The sequence below is a fragment of the Phasianus colchicus genome, chromosome 2, assembly GCF_987193195.1.
Source record: "Phasianus colchicus chromosome 2, bPhaCol1.hap1.1, whole genome shotgun sequence".
NCBI lineage: Eukaryota > Metazoa > Chordata > Aves > Galliformes > Phasianidae > Phasianus > Phasianus colchicus.
Genome location: NC_143437.1, coordinates 18,740,284 through 18,759,609, shown reverse-complemented (window position 1 = coordinate 18,759,609; position 19,326 = coordinate 18,740,284). Strand labels below are relative to the sequence as shown.

The 19,326-nt window shown below is 42.8% G+C and overlaps 1 protein-coding gene across 1 annotated transcript; it reads right to left on the bottom strand.

Annotated features, from left to right (window-relative positions):
• Positions 1-9,321: 9,321 nt before the first annotated feature.
• Positions 9,322-19,014, bottom strand: LOC116230639 (calcium/manganese antiporter SLC30A10). The gene is made up of 4 exons (XM_031595919.2): positions 18,473-19,014; positions 18,179-18,262; positions 14,784-15,023; positions 9,322-14,050 (listed from the first exon to the last, which is right to left on the bottom strand). The coding sequence occupies exons 1-4, from the start codon at positions 18,963-18,965 to the stop codon at positions 13,575-13,577; spliced, it is 1,293 nt and encodes a 430-aa protein (XP_031451779.2). The 5' UTR covers positions 18,966-19,014; the 3' UTR covers positions 9,322-13,574.
• Between the last annotated feature and the right edge of the window lie 312 nt (positions 19,015-19,326).

The following is a 19,326-nucleotide window of genomic DNA, read 5'->3' as shown; positions in this document are numbered from 1 at the left end:
CTAAAGGAAGCCTACAGAAGGGAGGGGAATCAACTCTCTGTAAGGGTAGATAACAGCAGGACGAGGGGAAATGGTTTTAAGTTGAGGGAGGGGAGATTTAGGTTGGACATCAGGGGGAAATTCTTTACAGAGAGAGTGGTGAGGTACTGGAACAGGCTGCCCAGAGAGCTTGTGGATGCCCCGTCCCTGGAAGTGTTCAAGGCCAGGTTGGATGGGGCCCTGGGCAGCCTGGTCTAGCATTACATGAGGAGGTTGGTGGCCCTGCATGTGGCAGGGGGGTTGGAGATTCATGATCCTTGATGTCCCTTCCAACCCTGGCCATTCTGTGATTCTGTGATTCTGTGAAGGCATGGATCGGTAGCAAAATGGATCTTCATAGACAGGATGATTCACTTCACCTTTGACCACCAACTTCTGCCTTCCTACGAATGATTATTATTAATTATTAGTGAATCAAGAACCAATCATCTGTTGATAACAAAGGTACATGAATCACTGCAAAACTTAACTTTGACCGTGGTCCAAAGCCTAGTGAGATCAGTGGGATTTTAAATCTGTTCTAATTCAGATAGAACTTCCGAGATTTCAAGATATTGTGGTACTGATTCTACTCTGATTTATGCCAGCATGAACCAGGATTAATTCAGTTTATATTAGCAACATGAAGCCAGTGCAAGTAAGAAAGGTTTAGCTCAGTACAGCAGTTAGTAGGCTTGCATCTCTGATTCATGTCAAGGCAAAGAGAGCAGTACCAAGGACCAGGCTCCTACATCACACATGAAATTTTGTTGATCGTAAAGTCTAAAGGTGGAAAAGTATGACTCAGCCTTCTCTTCCCACAGTTCAGGAACAATTCCTAATTAAATTCTATATTTTACCAGCATCTCACCTTTCCCTATGACATTTTGTGCATAGGTTTGGGTTGGGGAGGAAGAGTATCAGTCACCCTCCATTCCCCAGAAATAAACTCATCTAAACAGGCTGCTTGCAGTGTCTTGAAGTGAGGGCCATATTGGATCCTACTGGAGAGGTGTGAGATGACACAGCTTCCTTCTCTCTTTCCCAGAAGCATATCTGGCAACATCCCTTGGAGACAAGGCTGTCGAGAGCTGTGGTAAGTCCTGCTCCCCGACATGAGTGGATGGAGCTGTGGGGTTCCCACCACAATGCTAGTATGTTCCCTGTGCTAATTTGTAAATCAAAAGCTATTTGTGCTCCTCACGGTGACCAAGGAGACATGGTTCTAACTGTCAAGGCTGTGAGCCTGGCACTGAAAATACTGTGGCCAAATCCAGCTTAGAAGAGGGAGAGAGGGAAGGTGAAAGGAAAGAAGTGGGAAGGGAACAGTGAAACTGCAGAGGAAACATGCCTTTCTGGTCAAACAGATCTTAAAAGGTGGAGGGATGAAGTCTCAGACCTGATAGGGTCAAGGTGGAAGAAAAATTCAAAGTAAAAAAGAAGCATGGAAAAATTGTTAACAAGAGTTTATGTCCAACAGATATATTCATTTTCTCTCCGTAACTCTCACTAGCAAAAAACCGTCATCCTACTGCAGTGCAGCAAATCAGGTCTCTGTTCCATTGCTCCGCTTTAGACCCGAGGGCACTGCTATTTCACTTTGCTCCAATATAAATTAGCAGGTATGGGGCAGGCCACTACGTAGAAGTTTTGAAATACCATCCAAGACTGGCACGGAATTCCCACACAAAATCTACATTCTCCTTACCACTAAGCAGCTTCTGATCAGGAAAACAAGTCCGATAGGAGTTGCTAAGGGCCAGTTGCTTCTCTCTGCCTCTGCAGTTTCTCTTGGTGTGAAGATCTAGCTCTCCAGAGGGCAGCCTGTCCTCATGTCAATCAAGTGGGCCCAAACCAGAAAAGTCTTTGTGTCCCCTTGCTAGTGGCTTATCAAGAAACCCCCACTGTTTAAAATAAATGCTCAAGTTGTTTTGTGTGACGTGCAAGCTTTGCATATTTCTGGCTGCATGGTGTAGTGAGCAGATAAGAAAAAAGGGAACTGGTTCATGTGGACAATAAAATCATTCAGAACATTGAGCCTATACTTCCAGACAACTGCATTTTAGCCATCACTAAAGGTTGTTTCCGGGCTGCTCATGTTTGTCTTTCGCATGAGACTTCATGCAATGATTCCTGAAATACGTTAATTGAATTGTATAAACAAGCCAAAGTCTACAGAAAGGTGTCATCCCTTGACTGTCAAAGCCTGGGACTAGGGTCTAAACAAATGCCTCCCTGACCCCACAGGTAAGGCATGAAGCTGATACCCATGGCATCTGCCAAGACTGAAGGCCTCCTCGAGCACTCCAGTCTGCAAGCTGAAGATTGGACTCGTGAACTTCTTAGTCTCTTTACTAATCCTAAGCTACTTGCACAATGACCAAAATCAGTGAGTTCTGTGATTAAAATATACCTACACACATAGATTCTGATGTTGTAACTTGCAATTTGACACAGTATCATGAAGATCAAAGTCAAGATGAAGCAGTCAAGAAGCAAAAGTTACGCACGCTCCTGAGACCCCTTTCACCTAAGCTAGACTACTTGGATCACACCCTGCTAAATGCAAAACTCACATTAAAAAAAAATAATAATTTATTAATTAATTGACAGGCAGTTTGAGAATGTTGTCTATGTTTCAAACTCTTTAGCTCAAAAATGGCATTCATGGCTTGTTTTTTTATAGTATGTCTGACAAAACAGGGCTCTGACCTTTGCTAATTCTCAGTTGCTTTCCTAATAAGAGAACAATTCACAGTATTAAGTGCAATAAACTTTAGGACATTTCTATAGAGATTAACATTTTTAAACATTTACTCTTCAGTATACATTCAAACAGCTTCAGAGAGTTTCTTTACAATGCTCAGCTGCACAAACAGAATTTGGCCTATTTGACAAAGTCTTATCAATGAAAGTCCAGAAGAAGGAAGAAAAAAAAAAAAACTCAGAGGATAGAGAAATTGTATTAGTTGGATAAAATGAGCAGTAGTTGTGAGTGACACAGTGGAGGTTCATGTGGTTCATTTCCACATATCTTGCCACGTCTGTATTTTCAGATATGGAAGAATCATCACTCTTATAGATCAGCAGAACTTCATTTTTAATTAATCAGAGTGAAAGGCTAAGTGCCTGGAATCTTTGCTCAAGATCTGTTTGACTTTAAAATGTATGCCAGCAGTTAAATTAGTCACAATTGTTTAATTATTCATACAAGAATAGTTACCTATCTTGAGAGAAGTGCCCTTGCAATCATTTCAGTAAATACGGTTGTATTAATCAGGTTGAGGATAACAGGTTCAAAGTTGTAAATCCTGGAAATCTTTTACCATACAAAATGTTATTATAAGCATTAACGCATTGTTAATGCTTGTTATCGTGACAACAGCGGTTCCCCAGGGGTCAGGAAGTTTATGCTAAGGCACATATCCTTAAGAGCACTGAGTAAAGAGCACAAATGAAATCGCTTTTGTAACTGAACCCCAACACCTGCTTGCCTTTCTCTCCACTGATACAAGTAGTTGATATCAAGAGGCACACACAGATGCATCCTTAGAATCATACAGTCACCAAGGTTGGAAAAGATCTCCAAAATCATCTAGCCCAACCATTCACCTACCAACAATTCCACTAAGCCATGTATTTTAGTACCACATCCAAATGATTCTTGGATATCTCCAGGGATAGTGACTCCTCCACCTCCCTGGGCAGCCCATTTCCGTGCCTCATCACTCTTTTGGAGATTAAATTCTTCCTAATTTCCAACATGAATCTCCCAGAGGGACCTGTGTAACTAGCAATCGGATGAGAGGGAACCCCTACCTCACCACAACCTCCTTTCAGGCAGTTGCAGAGAATGATGATATCTTCCCTGAGCCTCCTCTTCTCCAGACTGAAAAATCCCAGCTCCCTCAATTGTTCCCTGTAAGACTTGTGCTCCAGACCCCTCACCAGCTTTGCTGCCCTTCTCTGGACATGCTCCAGGGCCTCGATGTCTTTCTTGCAGCGAGGGGCCCGGCACTGAATGGATACTCGAGGTGCAGCCTCACCAGAGTTGAGTGCAGAGGGACGATCACCTCCCTGCTCCTGCTAGCTACTCTATTTCTGATACCAGCCAGGATGCCACTGGCCTTCTTGGTCATTTGGGCACATTGCTGGCTCACGTTTAGCTGAGTGTCAACCAACACCCCCATTTCTTCCACGTAGTCTTCCATTCACTATGCCCCTAGTCTGTAGCATTGTCTGGGGTTGTTGTGGCATTCACATTGATTTACATTCACTCCAAGCTCCCCCAAATGGTTTTGATATCTGGAGACAGTCACTGAATCATAGAATGTCTTAGGTTGGAAGAGACCTTACAGTTCACCCAGCCCCACTCCCAGCCATGGGCAGGGCTGACCCCACCAGCTCAGGCTGCCCAGGGCCCCGTCCAACCTGGCCTTGAGCACCTCCAGGGATGGGGCACCACAGCTCTCTGGACTTTTGGCATCTTAGGGATTTTCTACTGGGTGTAGCACTGCTGCTGTGATGCAGCTGGCTAGTTGCAGGTCAGCTTCCTTGCAGCCCTCTCTGGGATGAAATTCTTCTTGCAGCCCTTAATTTGCTTGGTTCTTCACAAAATTTTTGAGGCTTCACAAGTATTTCCTTAATTAACATTATTGCAGGCTCTTTGTATTGATCTCTTTCTCCAAATGGCTTGAAACTAATTACTCCAGCCTTTTCTATTCATTGTTATTATTTTAAAACACATTTCTCCACTGTAAGTTGTCTCAAATATCACATCCAACTGACAGAATTTAAACCCAGCTCCATCAAGAACGAGTTAGTGTTTGAGCTGAGTGCTTATTTCAGTCCTAGACCTGGCTGTGCTGAACTCTTTCCAATTTTCAACTTTTCCAAATTCCCTTAACACAGAGAGGAACAGCCGGAAAAATTGAAAAGGGCTCTGTATGGCATCTTTCCTGCTTATCCTTATCCAAACTGAGAACACAAAGCAGACAGACAACAAATGCTTGGTGGTAAGCGGTGCAGGAACAGACACTGCAGTGTCAGCAATGAGAGAAGGGCAGCCCTGGATGGGTGGGCAAGAGAAAAAGGAGACTAGAGAGGGAAAGGAATCTGAGAAGGAAGAGCAGGAGGAAGGCAAATAATCAAAAGGGTCAGCTGAGCTGGAAGCCCCCAGATAGAGCCTGGGTGGAGCAGGGACTGATGGTTTGAGGAGAGTGATAAGAGTATGTTGTATTAAGGAGTGGCTGCCAGACAAGAAATGCTCTGCAGGAGCAGCAGCCTACTGGATCCCTCTGAAACAAGGTGCAGGACTTCCCCTAGGCAACTGCCAACTGCCAGTACTTGACCCCCTGCAGCCCTTTCGTTTTTCCCCCCCACGCAGTCTCACTAGCATTGAAAGTCCACTTTTATGCTCCCCTCCACCCAGATCAATCAGAACAGTGAAAATCAGCTTGAACCTCATGAACCAACTGATCCAATTTCAAAGCGATAAGCAGGAAGGATGCAGCAGACAGAAGCAACAGGGATACCAGCAAGCTGGATCTGTACCTTGCCAGGATCAAGCAAAAATTCTCATGTGCTGAATGGTGACAGATAGGTATGGCAATATACATGAAGTACACACATATATATACACATATGTGCGTGTGTGCACCGCAGAATAACAGGCTTTCTCCTCAGACTCTCTCTGCCATCTCCCTTTCAGTAGCACTTGCAATGGAAACAACACAAGCCTGCTCCTCTGTCACTTAGGGCAGTCTCCAGGCCACCTCCTCCTCAGCAGCTTTTTGCTGTGAGTGCATGTATCCCATCCCAAGAAGGCTTCTCTCAGCCCTGTTAGCTCTGTGCATGGCATAGGCACACTGCCAAGCTCCCAGGCCCTCTGAAAGGGCCCTGTGAGCTTAGCCCTGCTTTGTACACCATGGCCCCCCACTGCCACTGCCTCACACCATTGCTCTTTGGCCAGGACACAGAGTGCTCGAGAGAGCCACTTCTTTCAGAAGGAAACACAAGTGCTCGTTGGGGGTTGCAAATATACCATAATTAGGAGAAGCCTTTGACTTCAGCCAGATACATGTATTTTTTAAGCAAATTTGAAAAAACAACCAGGACAGCAATGCTCAGCCTGTCAGAGGGCACAGTCTTGCTAGCCAAAATCACCAGTGTGTTTGCTGGAGAAGCAGAGCCCAGCGTGGCTAGCAGGAGGTGGGCGGACTTACTGGCACATGAATGCAAGGAGCTGCTTGGTTAAGATCAGATTTCATAGAGTCATAGAACCATTTGGGCTGGAAGAGTCCCTTAAAGGCCATCTAGTCCACTTCCCTGCAGTGAACAGGGACACCTACAATTCCATCAGGTGTTCAGAGCCCCATGCAGCCTGACCTTGAGTGCCTCCAGGGTCAGGGCATCCACCAACTCTCTGGGTAACCATTCATTTGACATTCTGGATACTAAAGAGCAAAGATGGCAGAGACAAACCACAGACAAAAATGCTCACATCTAGAGACAACAGGTGTTAAGGGAAATAATAAAAAATTAAGGGAAATCATAAAAAAGCCTCAGCACATTGTAAGTTGCTTCCTTCATGCCTCAATGCCCTTCCTTCCTGTCCCTTCCTTCAGCAGGACAACATAAGCACAACTGCATTCTCCTGGATGGACCGAAAGGGAACAGATCTGTGGGTCTTTGGCATGGAGCAGGTGGGGAGCAGCTTCTTGAGACACTTCTCCCAAGCTCACAGTTATGCTGGGCATCCCAATTGTCTTCCTGCACCATGACTTATTAAGCTATACCCAGATAATTTAGGTCTGCCAAGTTTCAGTCTTCGAAATTACGTGATGCCGGACACATTCACAATAGAAAGGTGATCCCCAGGTGGCAGTATCCCCAGAATCATTTGGGTGCAAATGCTGTACCTCTGTTTGAAGTACAAGAGCAACAGGGATGGCCAGTGGGTAATTTGTCATGGGGTACATCCTGCACGCTGCTGGCCTCTTAAGGTAGACCATGCCATGAAAACTGTCTGTGAGCAGTAAGGGCAAGCAAAGGATAACATCCCTAGTTCACAGCAATTTTAAAGAGAAATTGCTACTTAAAGCAAATTTTTGAAGATTTCATGATGTTTATTGTGCTCATTTGCAATAGCCTCGCATGCTTCCTGTCTCAAGACTTGAGGGATCTGCTCATCTGCACTAGATACAAGATTGATTTCTAAGGTTTGAAAAAAAAAAAAAAAAAAGGGTTGTTTTCTTTCTCTTGAATTGTGTCATCGTTTAACCACCGAACTGCTGTACACTGTCTTGAGAGCCTCCTGAGTCATTTTTATGACTTGTGTAAAGTCTTCATGAGTTCATTTTCCCTATACATACTGCAAAGTCTTGTGCCATCATTCCACTGCCACCTACTCCCGAAAAGATGGGCAGCAATATGTGGTCAACCAGATACAGAGATTTATTAAAAATGGGTGAACGCCATAAAAATAAATATAAAAAATTACTAGGCCTGGAAGCAGGTAAAGCAAAGTGCAGTGCCATATCAAACGTGACACTTGTCTTGCACTTCTTGTTTTCATGCAAGCTACCGCAGTTGATAGCATTATCTGCATGCCATATGTGCACTGCTGATGCCGGCAGCCTTTCCCCTCCCAGCCCACCCTGCACTGATACAGGGGAGAGCAAGGCTTTTGGCCCCACTGGCTGCCAGATCTACTAATGTCCCAAGAAACCAGCACAAATCTCACCTCCTTTGTGGTCTGCAGCATTGCTACCTTGTAATATACAGCAGAGGCTCAGTGTCTGAAGGCCACATATTGATTAAAAAATTAAACAGAGTCTGGGGACATTTCCAGTCACTGAACCATGACCATATGCATTAGTAAGCTGTTTAAACATCTCACAGACTGTGCCAACTAGCACTCTTCCAAACAGTTCCCGGGCACAGTCCAGAGTCAAGGACCCTCCTGCAATTGGCCGTTATCAGGCAGCCACCCTCTTTTGAAGTGGACAATATGCAAGCTGTATTATGCCAATGTATTTAATGTGCTACTGCAGAAGTAGCTGATAACACTACTACTATTATAGAAGTTGATATTGCTTCCCTATTAGACAAGTAATCAATAATGCTTAACTAAAACAGACAATGACACTTCACAGTTATTGAAATATCTGCTAAGTCTACAGACCAAGATACGTGCTTTTTTCATCAGACAGTATATTTGCTACCCCACAAAAGAAGAAACTCATCAGAACAAGGGACAACACTTCAAAGGCACTGCTACTTCCAGACTGCTCTGGAGAGCTCGTGCTGAGCATACAACCATGACTCTCCACCTAGAATTTTATAGGAAAACTTAACTGTGCCAGTAAAACTCAGTTAAGACTCAACAATAAATTTCATCTTTGCGTCAAAGGGCAAAGTTTGTGACCTGAAAGAGCCAGAGGCTGACTCCTTACCATAGGACACACCTTCTCTCTCAACATTTTACCATATATCTCCTACCCTCAAGTTTATTGAATCTCCACCTTGCCCTACAAGAATAACCAACTTCTATGCTCTAATTTTGACAGAGAACTTGACTGACCATTCATCACCCTTTTGTGACCACCAGCATTTCCCCACTTCCTACTACAACCTCAGAACAGGTCAGGGTCTCCACCACATCAGAAACAATTTCAAGATAGATACTGTGCACCCAGCTGTGGGGAACACAAAGCAGTCTCCTAAAATGTTCCTACAAAGTCACAGCTTGGCCACGGTTGAAAGGGACCTCAAGGATCATGAATCTCCAACCCCCCTGCCACATGCAGGGCCACCAACCTCCATATTTAATACAGGCACGTAACTAAACTCACACACACACCATGCAAAAAAAGAAGTCTGCACAAGGAGGACACGTATATAGAGTAAGGGCCTCAGTGTGGAAGAGAAGGCCTTGAATTCCAAGTACCTTATACCAATAGAGACCAATAGAGAAAGCAGGAGATCTGGGGAGAGGCTAAACACTAAATCAGAAGCATCAAGTAGCAGAACTAGGTAGCAACACAGCACCTGCACTAGGTTGCAGCCAAGATACCTATTTAGAGAGTCTATTGTGAGCTAAAAATTCACTCGTGTGTTGAAGAGGCTGGACTGCTTGCAAATGAAAAGTTTCTGGATGTCTGTCCACTCTTCATCTAAATGCATAACAAAATTTACATTAATAAGCTCGTGGGTTAGGAGGAAACTTCACTCAAAGGTCTCAAAGTAGTCCAAACTGACAGCAGGTCTCCATTGCTACCATACATTAAGCAGAACAACAGGTTTATTTAAAAATGCACTTTATTTACAACACATTCAAACTTCATTTTGGAAAAAAAATAAAAGTGTACATCAAGCTTTCAGTTTTTCACTAACTTCAAGTGAATAAAACCATAGCAAGATTTACAACTCATTGGTTAGGCAATCATGGAAATTATATTTTGGCACATCATTCAAATCACATCATGAACTGAAAAACTGGAAGAAGTCTTAAGCAACATAACTCCATACGTGTAACAACATACAGTGACATCTTCAATCCAAGGCATCACTATTTAAATAAAGTATTTAACAAAAAGTTTCTACTGTACAGCAGAATAAGGGAATCCTATAGAAATCTTCATAGTGCTTGGATTACCTTTTCAGAATTGTCCCCTCTACTCATTTTTCTAATCAGAGATCCAGATTTTCCCCTAAGGTGTTAATGAAAGACTAACAAACATCTCTGATTTCATTATACCTTCTCAGGTTCAGAAACCAACTTTCTTTAAAAAGATGTTTCAAGTGGAGTGCAGGGGAATTTAAATTATATATAATCTCAATCAGATGACTCCTCAGACAGCAGACTTCTACACAGACCAAAGGACATTAAATACTCCTTGGAACAATCAAGCCATCCATCCATCGACCTTGGATTCAGAATAAAAGGGAACATTCAGAAAGGAAAGCATTAAAGGAGAGCAGGAAAAAGGGAAAGCGTGAGAAGAACTAAACAAGGTCAACAACCCATTTGCAATGATAAAGTACACCATGCAGCAAAACCAAAGGGGGTGAACTTGCATAAAATGAAGTGCAAAAATTAAACCAGTACATAAAAGAGGTATTTTAAATCATATTATAGGTACATGTTCATGACTAGAAGGATAGCAAAATTGATCTACTAAAAATCAAGAATAAATATGAACATTAAGAAGAAAAAAAAATAATGATTTAGTTCAAAAAACTAATGATTTAGGTCCAAAAAACAAAACAAAACAAAAAAAAAGGACAATACTGTTAAAAAAAAAAAAGGCCATGTTATTTTTCTTGACACAGAAGAGCAAAGGCAAGATTTGCACTTCAGAGAGTTGTAATTGAACGTACATTTGACGAAAGAACAACATATAACAGGGTGACAAAAACTTGAATTCCATTTAAACAAGGCTCATAACTGATGAAAGCCAGTCAATTGCCTTTGCATTCATTGCCATGTGAATTTATTCCAGATTTAACTCTTTCTCCAGAACTATTGCTAAGGCTAGCAAATGTTCTGTTGCCCTACAACTAGGTCACACGTAGTCATGCTATGTGGTCCTCTGATCCATAACTGGCCATACATGTTTGAAAATTACATCCTTTGCTAAGGACACTGATGGATAGGTGGGGAGGAGGAAAAAAAAAATCATTGCGAGAGAAACTGAGTACTGTAATGGTGCACTCAGTAGGGAGTAATTGAAAAGGGTTGTGCAATCTATCCGCAGCAGTCAGAATTTTTCCATCACTGAATTGGAGGGAGAAATAAAGCAATTAGGTTAAAGAGGACAGAAAGGAGAATTTATGACAATGCAATATGCTACAAAGCTGAATTTAGAACAAGTGCCCATAAATAAGTGCAAATACTGAAGTATATTGTACTTCAAAATGAGGTAAGCATACTTCAAGAGAATTGGAACACCAAGAAATTAAGGGAAATTAGCCAATACAAAATACACACTGATTGGAATGATGTCATGTATCAAAATAGAGAAGGACCACCCAGCAGAGCCTAGCTATCACATGTTTAAAATAGGAGAAAAATATTTTGTTGCTGAGCTGAAAGGAAGGCAAGGATACCGGGTCAAAAACATTTGCTGGGTACCCTGACAGCTCCTGCATGGAAAAAGCAAGGTTCACCTCATCACTGACATAGCTCTGTTGGCTTTGCTTGCTAATAAAACTGCTTTGTTTTTTAATTTGCTCGTTTTCTAGACCTGAAGATTTCTACAGTCCTTGGTATTTTCCTATTTATTCACAGTACATTCAACCAGACAAGAAAAATTGTTTAAGAATGTTACTTCATTGTGTTTTCAAGTTACAACACTTCAAAAACTAAAAAAAAAAAAAAATAGATAACCACTGTTTCAATAAACTCTGGAAAGATGAAGAAAAGATGGTCTATTTCATCAAATGCTCAACATTACACACGCTCATTTTCTCTAATTCCAGAGTAAAACAATACTGACACTTCAACCTTCAAACCATTTAATAAAATGTGTATATAAAAAGATCACCTGATTTAAGAGACAAATGCATAATTAAGAAAGGGTGCTTGTTTTAGAGGGCATATGAGCTGTAAATCCCTGCACAGATTTTATTGATATTTTGGGAGCCTTCTATCCCAGTTCACAGAAAATAAACTTATATATTTGTTATTGAGATCTAAGCCCCTCCCATTTAGACCTCATCACAGATGAAAATAAGGACAAGAAACCTGAAGAAAGGGCTGTCTTACTTCACTCCACATGCACTCAAAGGACAGAACAGTTCTTGTAATGCTTCCTGATTTTCATCAATTCGTGCAAGAACTGCAAAGCAAAACCCTGCCAGTGGTATCAAACAGAATGGGAGAATCAAATTTTTAATGGTATTAGGATACAGATCAATTTTTATAATTAAAACCCATCGTAAAAGGCTCTAAATACTTTAATTCATCCAGGAACTGCTCAAGAAGGGTAAATACAAACTTAGAAGTGTGCTATTTAAGCTGTTATTACACTGCTCGAGTAAACAGTTTTCCAAGCAGCAAAATACCCTGCTGTGTGTTTGAATATTCATTGATTTAATGTAATCATCCTTATTAAGGAGTTGTCTGTTTCCAAGCCAGCCTTGCAAGGAGGCTCCATTATTTCCCCAGTCCAGCAGGAAATTGATTTGCCCTTTCTACTAAGTTGTCCCTGAGTTAAAGACACCACTATTTTATAAAGGTGTCTTCACAAATAGCTATCTAAATAGCCTGTCCAGGCCACATGGAGCATTGAAAAGCTGCTTTCAATTGCAAAAATGTATCTGAAAGCTTCTGGAGACTAAGAACTGCACTTAGCATGGATTGGGTAGTGGGTCCCCCTCTCCCAGAAAGTTGGAGAGCAGACCAAAATCCAATATTTGATGACTGGGCATGTTATCTTCAAAATGCACAACCGGGCAGGGGGAGGGCTTAGCTTTTTTCAATAAATCAACAAATAATTAGGAATAAAATAGAAAAAGCTCCCAGATTTGTTCTTTTTTTAATATTAAAAAAGTTCCCTCTAAGTGATAACATTGTTTTATAAAATTTCAAATGGAATTTCTCAATGAATATAAAATTGTGTCTCAATAATAGAATTGCAGAGTTTTAACTACTCATAATAGACATACTAGCTTATTTATTCAGCAAGTATAAGGACAGATGCTAGAATTAAATATACCACAATCGTTCCCCACAGTAATGAATTAACATCGTCTCTGTTTCAACTTCTGTTGTTCAGAAGGGAGGAGCAGGATAAGAACTGAGCTGTGTAATCACAATGGTGAACTAGATCAAAAGTTAATTGGATGACTGCTTGCATTTTCATTTGCTAGGATCAATACAGACAAGCCTAGTAACTCCTCACTTTCATGACACAGTGCATGTTCTTAAGCATCGAGTATCTGTGATTAGGCTAAAGTTCCAGTATTACTATTAGAGAAGCAAGACCATCTCCTACTCCACCCCTAAATACAGGAGTCAAGAAAATAATGCAAGCCAACTATTCCCGAGTGCTCTCTCTTCCATCATTCAGAAACCCTTAGTTTCATTCACAAGCTTCAGAAGCAGAAGTTACTGGCTATGCAAAGTTGGTTCCGAGGATCAGTAAAACATCTCCACTTAAGTCCATTATAAACACACAGTACTTCAGCCCAATACAATCATTAACTTGCTACAAAGCTTTCAGGCAGCAGCTCGTTTTCATTCCCAGTGGTACTGGCCATACACTGCAAGCATCAGGGTAGACAACAATACACCTGGCCCACTCAAGCAATAGGAACGAACACATAGTTTGATAAGGAACTGTGCTAGGCTGTATCAGAAAAAAATCTTAGATGAATGCAATACTATTAAGCTTCATCTCAGATGCACACTTTTTTGGTGTATTTTGGTTTACAGCTAAAGCACAGAAATCTTTTTGCCATATCACCTTCAGCTACAACCACTGCTGATACACTTCCCTGCCTGGACACATTTATTCTACAAAAACATTTTTCAGAATAGACAGAATTATTTAAAATCGTGTACTGCTCAACTGTGACTTGTCATCAGACACTTCGCCATTTTTCATGTCTTTAACACCATTCTCTGTCAGGGGGGAGTCAATACGGATTTCAACATCACTTTTACTTGAACCATTGTCTTTACGCTGTGCAGAAAGGCAGCTATCATTTTTTTCAGTATAGCCATTAGTTTTAGCCAGTGCTGTGTCCTGTTGACTGCAGCAGAGCTGAGAGTCACAAGCTTTTGAGATGCAAGGTGAGCTGCACAGGAGATTGGAGGTCTTGTGGTCAATGTACTCAGGTTGGATGGTCACAGAGTGGATCCCTGCTTCGTGGAAAACCTTCCGTATTTTATAGGCAGCATCCTGGTAATCAGTAGGGGTTTGGCACTTGACATGAAGAGTAGCAATGTTCTTGCCACCTGCAAGCTCCCACACATGCACATCATGAAGGCTAATAACCCCTGGGATGCGAGCTAGCCTGTCAGCTGGAAAACATAAGAGAAAGGTGTTAGAATGTGTTATGTGCTGGCTAGTTCTCGTTGAGAACTAATCCAAAAACAGCAGTCTCCAAGCAGTGTTTTCTTAAGAACAGTTCTTTGAAAGACATCTCCTAACTACTGCCTTTGGTTCACAAACACTATTCACCTAGTGTTATGAACACATAAGCCCTTGCCTTCTTTTTGGGCCCATCTCTGCCCAAGGACCATTTATCTTCAGTAGCAACAGTGCTGGAGCAGCAATTTCTTGGCCAAGGCCCATATATTCTGATCTGTTTAATCCTGAGCATGTGGAATTCCAGAAAGACCCACTGCACTACAACTAACCATGCAACCAGTGCCAGAGAACTACAAAAGCAAGCAGTCTTAATGGAATTTTTTAAGTTGTTTTGGAAGCCTTTCAGAAGACACTGCTGCAGTGTTGGGAGATACTATAATTCAGTGCAGTTTCTTTCACAGTCACTCCACACAAAGCATTAGCAGCTCAAGACCAGGTATTTTTGATGTACTGTTGGAGTACCACATTCTCAAAATACATGCTTTCACTAATCCAGAGAGATTTGAATCATGTTGCTAGGATACAGGCATGCAACTATTTCACAGTTCTGGAGAATTTAGAACTATTATGAGTAAATAATCCAAACATGTCATTCCAGAAATAACATATGCATTGAAATATATTGTTAAAATTAATAGCATTTCAACAACAAATGTGACTTACTCAGTAGTTGCATATTAACACCTTTGGGAACCATCTGCAACAAAATAATTGAGGTCTCTTTGATGAGTGGGAATGCCGAAGACAAGATTATGAACACCATAATTATTGTCAGGCTTGGATCAATGTAGCACTGCCAGTTACAGGGAGCACTAGACTCCAGAGGAAGCACATGGAAGATTGTAGCAGCAACTACCACAACAACAGATCCAAGTGCATCTCCCATAACATGCAAAAGAACACCTGAAATAAATGACAGCTTCCATTAGTCTTTTTCTCCCCCCAGCCCCATGAAAAAAAAAAGGTGCAATATTCCAAACATTCACATCATAAATGGAGTTTTCAGTTACATCTTTGAGAACAACATAGCAAAGAAAATACTGACTCTGAAACATAGCTCTCTAAATAGGATGCATTACTAGGGCACGCTAGCAATTGTAGTTCAACTGCAGTGCCATGGCAACAAGATGTGTCTTTGCCTAAATGCCCAGATTATTTAGAGATTCTGGCACATTCAATCTCAATTCTCAATTAAAAGTTGATGACTAAACCCTACCAATTCTATCCCAGAAACTAAATTAGTCAGAGACTACATCCAGGAAGTTATAATTGTTCTCCTCTATCAGTTTCTACCGCTCTGTTGAAACCCCCCATAAATTACAAAAGTGAAAACTAAACAGCATCCATTCTTATGGTTTCAAGTCACTCCCACACTCCAGTTTTTTGGATCAAATTCAATGACATTTAAAACCCTTTCCTACCAAAACTACTAGCCCTCAGACTCAAAAAAAAAAAAAAAAAAAAAAGATCAGAATTTGGTTCAACAGTTGGCTGCACTCAAGGTGAAGACAAACAGGCTCTTGCAATAGCACACTTTCAGCTGTGATTCGAGAGTAATGACCAAAGCAGTGCTCTTGCTACAAATTTACAGTATTGTAACAACTTCTTTTGTTCTTCATTTCTTTTTCTATATAATCTTGCCTCTTCTTGTCATTACCATAAAACACTCCATTTTTCCTCAGTCTTTACTATTCAGACTTATGACTTAATTCCAACCCATGCCTAATCTGTAGCATCTCTAAATATGATGTTGATTTCTTTGACCGTACTTATTATTCAGAGCAAGTGACAGAATAATACAGGTAAATTCCTTTTAATATCCCTTATACAAGCACTTTCCAAAGCTACTTCCAATGCACTATCCAATGTACTCCTTCCCTCCAGGCTAGAGAAACTGCAAAAAGTATGTCTATGAAACTCCTCTAAAACACAACTTAAGAGTTCATGCTCTTAAGATGCTGGGCACTGTGATTTTTTTTTAGAGCTAGAGCCAAGTCCATACTGCTGCTTCATGCCAGCTCTGGACAGGAACACAGACCCTCTGCATGGGGAATGCTGGCAAAAGTTACTGGAGTTCCTTGGAATCACTGGGATAAGAAAGTAAAACTTGCACTGCATCCAGCTCTTTTTGCTGGAGTCAGGAGAGCTCTGCCCCATTTGGCAAACTCCCACATGGTTTTATTGGCTGTAACAGTGTTGCAGTGTTTCCTCTTCCATTTATAAAATAATCTGGATTCAGAGTGTGCCCTCAGCTGCTGCACTAACAAGAGGGATAGGCAGGATGCAATTTCTACAGTAACTAACAAGAGAGCTGAGTTCTAAAGGAATAAGTGTTTCAGGAAGACATTTTTTGAATTAAGAAATAAAGTAATCATGTCAATTCTGATATATTAGAATTGAGTGTACTGAGTTTGGAAAATCCTTATTGAATTGACAGGCAGACTTAACTTGATTAATACAAATGGCTTGGTTATGCATCACATAATGAACCCATTTCCATAGGCCACCAAAGCTATGGCTACAAAATAGAAAAGGTTTTTTTATTAAATAAAGCTGATATAATGAAATTATAGATAATATAGCTCCCAGAAGCTTGCATGGCAAAGTCTGAGCTATTCTGCACGTGCTCAAGATGTAAAAAGGAATACTCTTAGACTGCAGTAATTAACCCAGATATGCAGAATATCTGGATTCCTGTTCCTAACATTTTTACAGCCACAGAAGCTACTGCTCTGCCAACCTTTCTGCCCAGCCATGCTTTTCAGGGAGGCCTTGACTCTACAACATACAAACTTTTTACCAAGTGGTTATAGCTATATAACTAACTTACAGGAGCAAAACAAAAGCAGATTTTGAATAATTCTCTTTCTACAAATCAAACACTGGTATCTTGAAATAACTGATACAAACCCTCCTCAACCTTCAGACATTTTTGACACTTTTCAGCATCAAAATACTGAAACAACATCATTCAGACAAGCAAAAACTTCCCTAAAATATACTTGTTGGTTTCTCATTCTCCTTTTCTCCACCCCTGAAGATGACAGTCCAGTATTTAACACCATAAAAATCCAGCAGTGCTTATGTCTAGCTATTCAGGCAAACATTCCTCTACCATGTGGTGTGTTCTCCCCTACACACGCATTTGCACAACTCTGAAAACGCATCTGAAGGACAGACACACACACCTAAAAGGTGGGTGCCTGACTGCGGTGACAGCCTCTTGGGCTGAAATCATGTGATGTCAACCCACGTGGCTCTAGAGGAACATCACATCTCCTCAGATGCTCATATGCAACCATAGGAAACCTGTCTTTGTCTTTGTAGCAGCTCTCTCCTTGAAGGACAAGTCATTATGAAATATACTACTTTGGGTTCTGTGAGAAACAGGCATTTGAATATGTATGCATATAAACACATATACAAAGGGACTGGTTAAATTATCCCTATAAATAACCATAACATTTCTCTCTGTGGATAACAAGACAGCTGCCAAAGCATGACACAGAGGGGGCTGACTCTGCCCCAGCTTCTCTCAGGGAGAGGTTCATAGTTCAAGGACCTGGAAAAACACATGCAGAGCTACCAGTTTCAGCACCTTTCTCCTCACATTGACTGCCAGCCTTGGGATTACTAACAATGGGATTTAAATAAATTCTTTTTTCTGCCTAAAAGCATTTAGAAGTGGAAAACTGCTCAACTAGTCATGCAGTGGCATCAAAGAAAAGCCTCACCTGCTTAACCTCCCTATATGCTGTGCACTGAGCCTGTGCTCAGTGCAAGCAGCTTTGCATCCTTTCCAGAAAGTCAGGATCACAGAACCGTTGAATATCTTGAGCTAGAAGGGAACCACCAGGGTTGTAAAGTCCAACTCCCAGCTCCACACAGCACCACCCAGAATGCAAACCCTGTGTCTGACAGAATTACAGCCCAGCTGCAGCCATCAAAAGAATCACAGCACAGTCACTCAGAGCCAGAGCATCACACCAACCACCGTTACCCCGTTATCTCTCACAGCCCGCAAGCACTGAACGTTAAGACAGCGTTAGTTACCATACCTCTGATGTTCAAAGCTTCGGACTTCTTCTCTACTTTCTTCCCAGGCCCCTCCTCAGGGCTTTTTTGGTCGTTAGGTGATTCACCTGCATTCAAAGAAGAAACGCTGTGTTGTGTATAAGTTCTACAAACAGAAAAAACATCAACCTTCTCACAACCAAGTTCTTTTCAGAAGGAAACGACGAGCACAGCCCCAGCGCTCCCTCCCCCAGCACAAAGTACAAGGCGAGACGAGCACGGGGCCGGGGGAGAAGGGGACAGAGGGACGGGGGGAGCGGGGTGCAGCCGAGAGGCACCTGCTTCGGCGGTGCCATCCGACGGCCCGACCGCCCGCCCTGTCGGGGTCTCGGAGCGGCGGCGGCAGCGGCAGCAGGCGGCCCAGTTCTGGAAGACGAGCAGCCCCACCAGGTTGACGGCCAGCCCCAGGGCACCGACGATGAGCACAAGCTGGGCGTCGTCGATGCGCTCGGGCCGGGCGAGGCGCAGCACGGCTTCCACGAAGATGGTGAAGCAGAGGGCGGTGAGGAAGACGGCGTTGCTGAGGGCACCCACCGCCTCGGCACGGCTGTAGCCGTAGGTGGCGCGGGGGCCTCGGCGGGAGCGGCGGGCGATGCGCCCGGTGGACAGCCCCACGCAGAGCGAGATGAGGTCCGACAGCATGTTGAACGAGTCGGACACCAGCGCGATGGAGTTGCCCATGTAGCCCGACACCAGCTCGGCCGCGAAGAAGCCGGTGGTCAGCACCAGCATGAAGATGAGGCGGCACGTCTTCCCCGAGTACCGCCCCATGGCGGCGGACACCGGCGCCCCTCGCCGCGCTGGGAGCGCCGCCGCCGCCTCCGCCGGCCCTTAACGCCGCCAGGCGCCGCCCCGCGCCCAACCCCGCCCGCCGCCCCGCTCCGCCCCGCCGGGACGGGGGAGCAGGCAGCCGTGGGGCCCCGCGATGCCCCGCTGTGGGGAGCGGGTCACGGCGCCGTGTGCCTGGGCTTGGTCAGCCTGGAGAAGAGAAGGCAACAAGGAGACTCATTGCAGCCTTCCTGTGCTTGCAGGGAGCTTACGGACAGGAGGGGGGCTGACTTTTTACGTGGCCTGATAGTAATAGGACAAGGAGGAATGGATTTGAACTAAAAGAGGAGAGATTTAGGTTAGA

What these genes read in the sequence shown, in the direction of transcription:
- LOC116230639 (XM_031595919.2), bottom strand. Translation starts at nt 18,965, where the DNA reads ATGGGGCGGTACTCGGGGAAGACGTGCCGCCTCATCTTCATGCTGGTG. An exon ending in CGAAGCTTTGAACATCAGAG is followed by an intron (nt 15,024 to 18,178) that starts GTATGGTAACTA and finishes CATTTATTTCAG; the next exon opens with GTGTTCTTTTGCATGTTATG. An exon ending in TGTTAATATGCAACTACTGA is followed by an intron (nt 14,051 to 14,783) that starts GTAAGTCACATT and finishes TATGTTTTCCAG; the next exon opens with CTGACAGGCTAGCTCGCATC.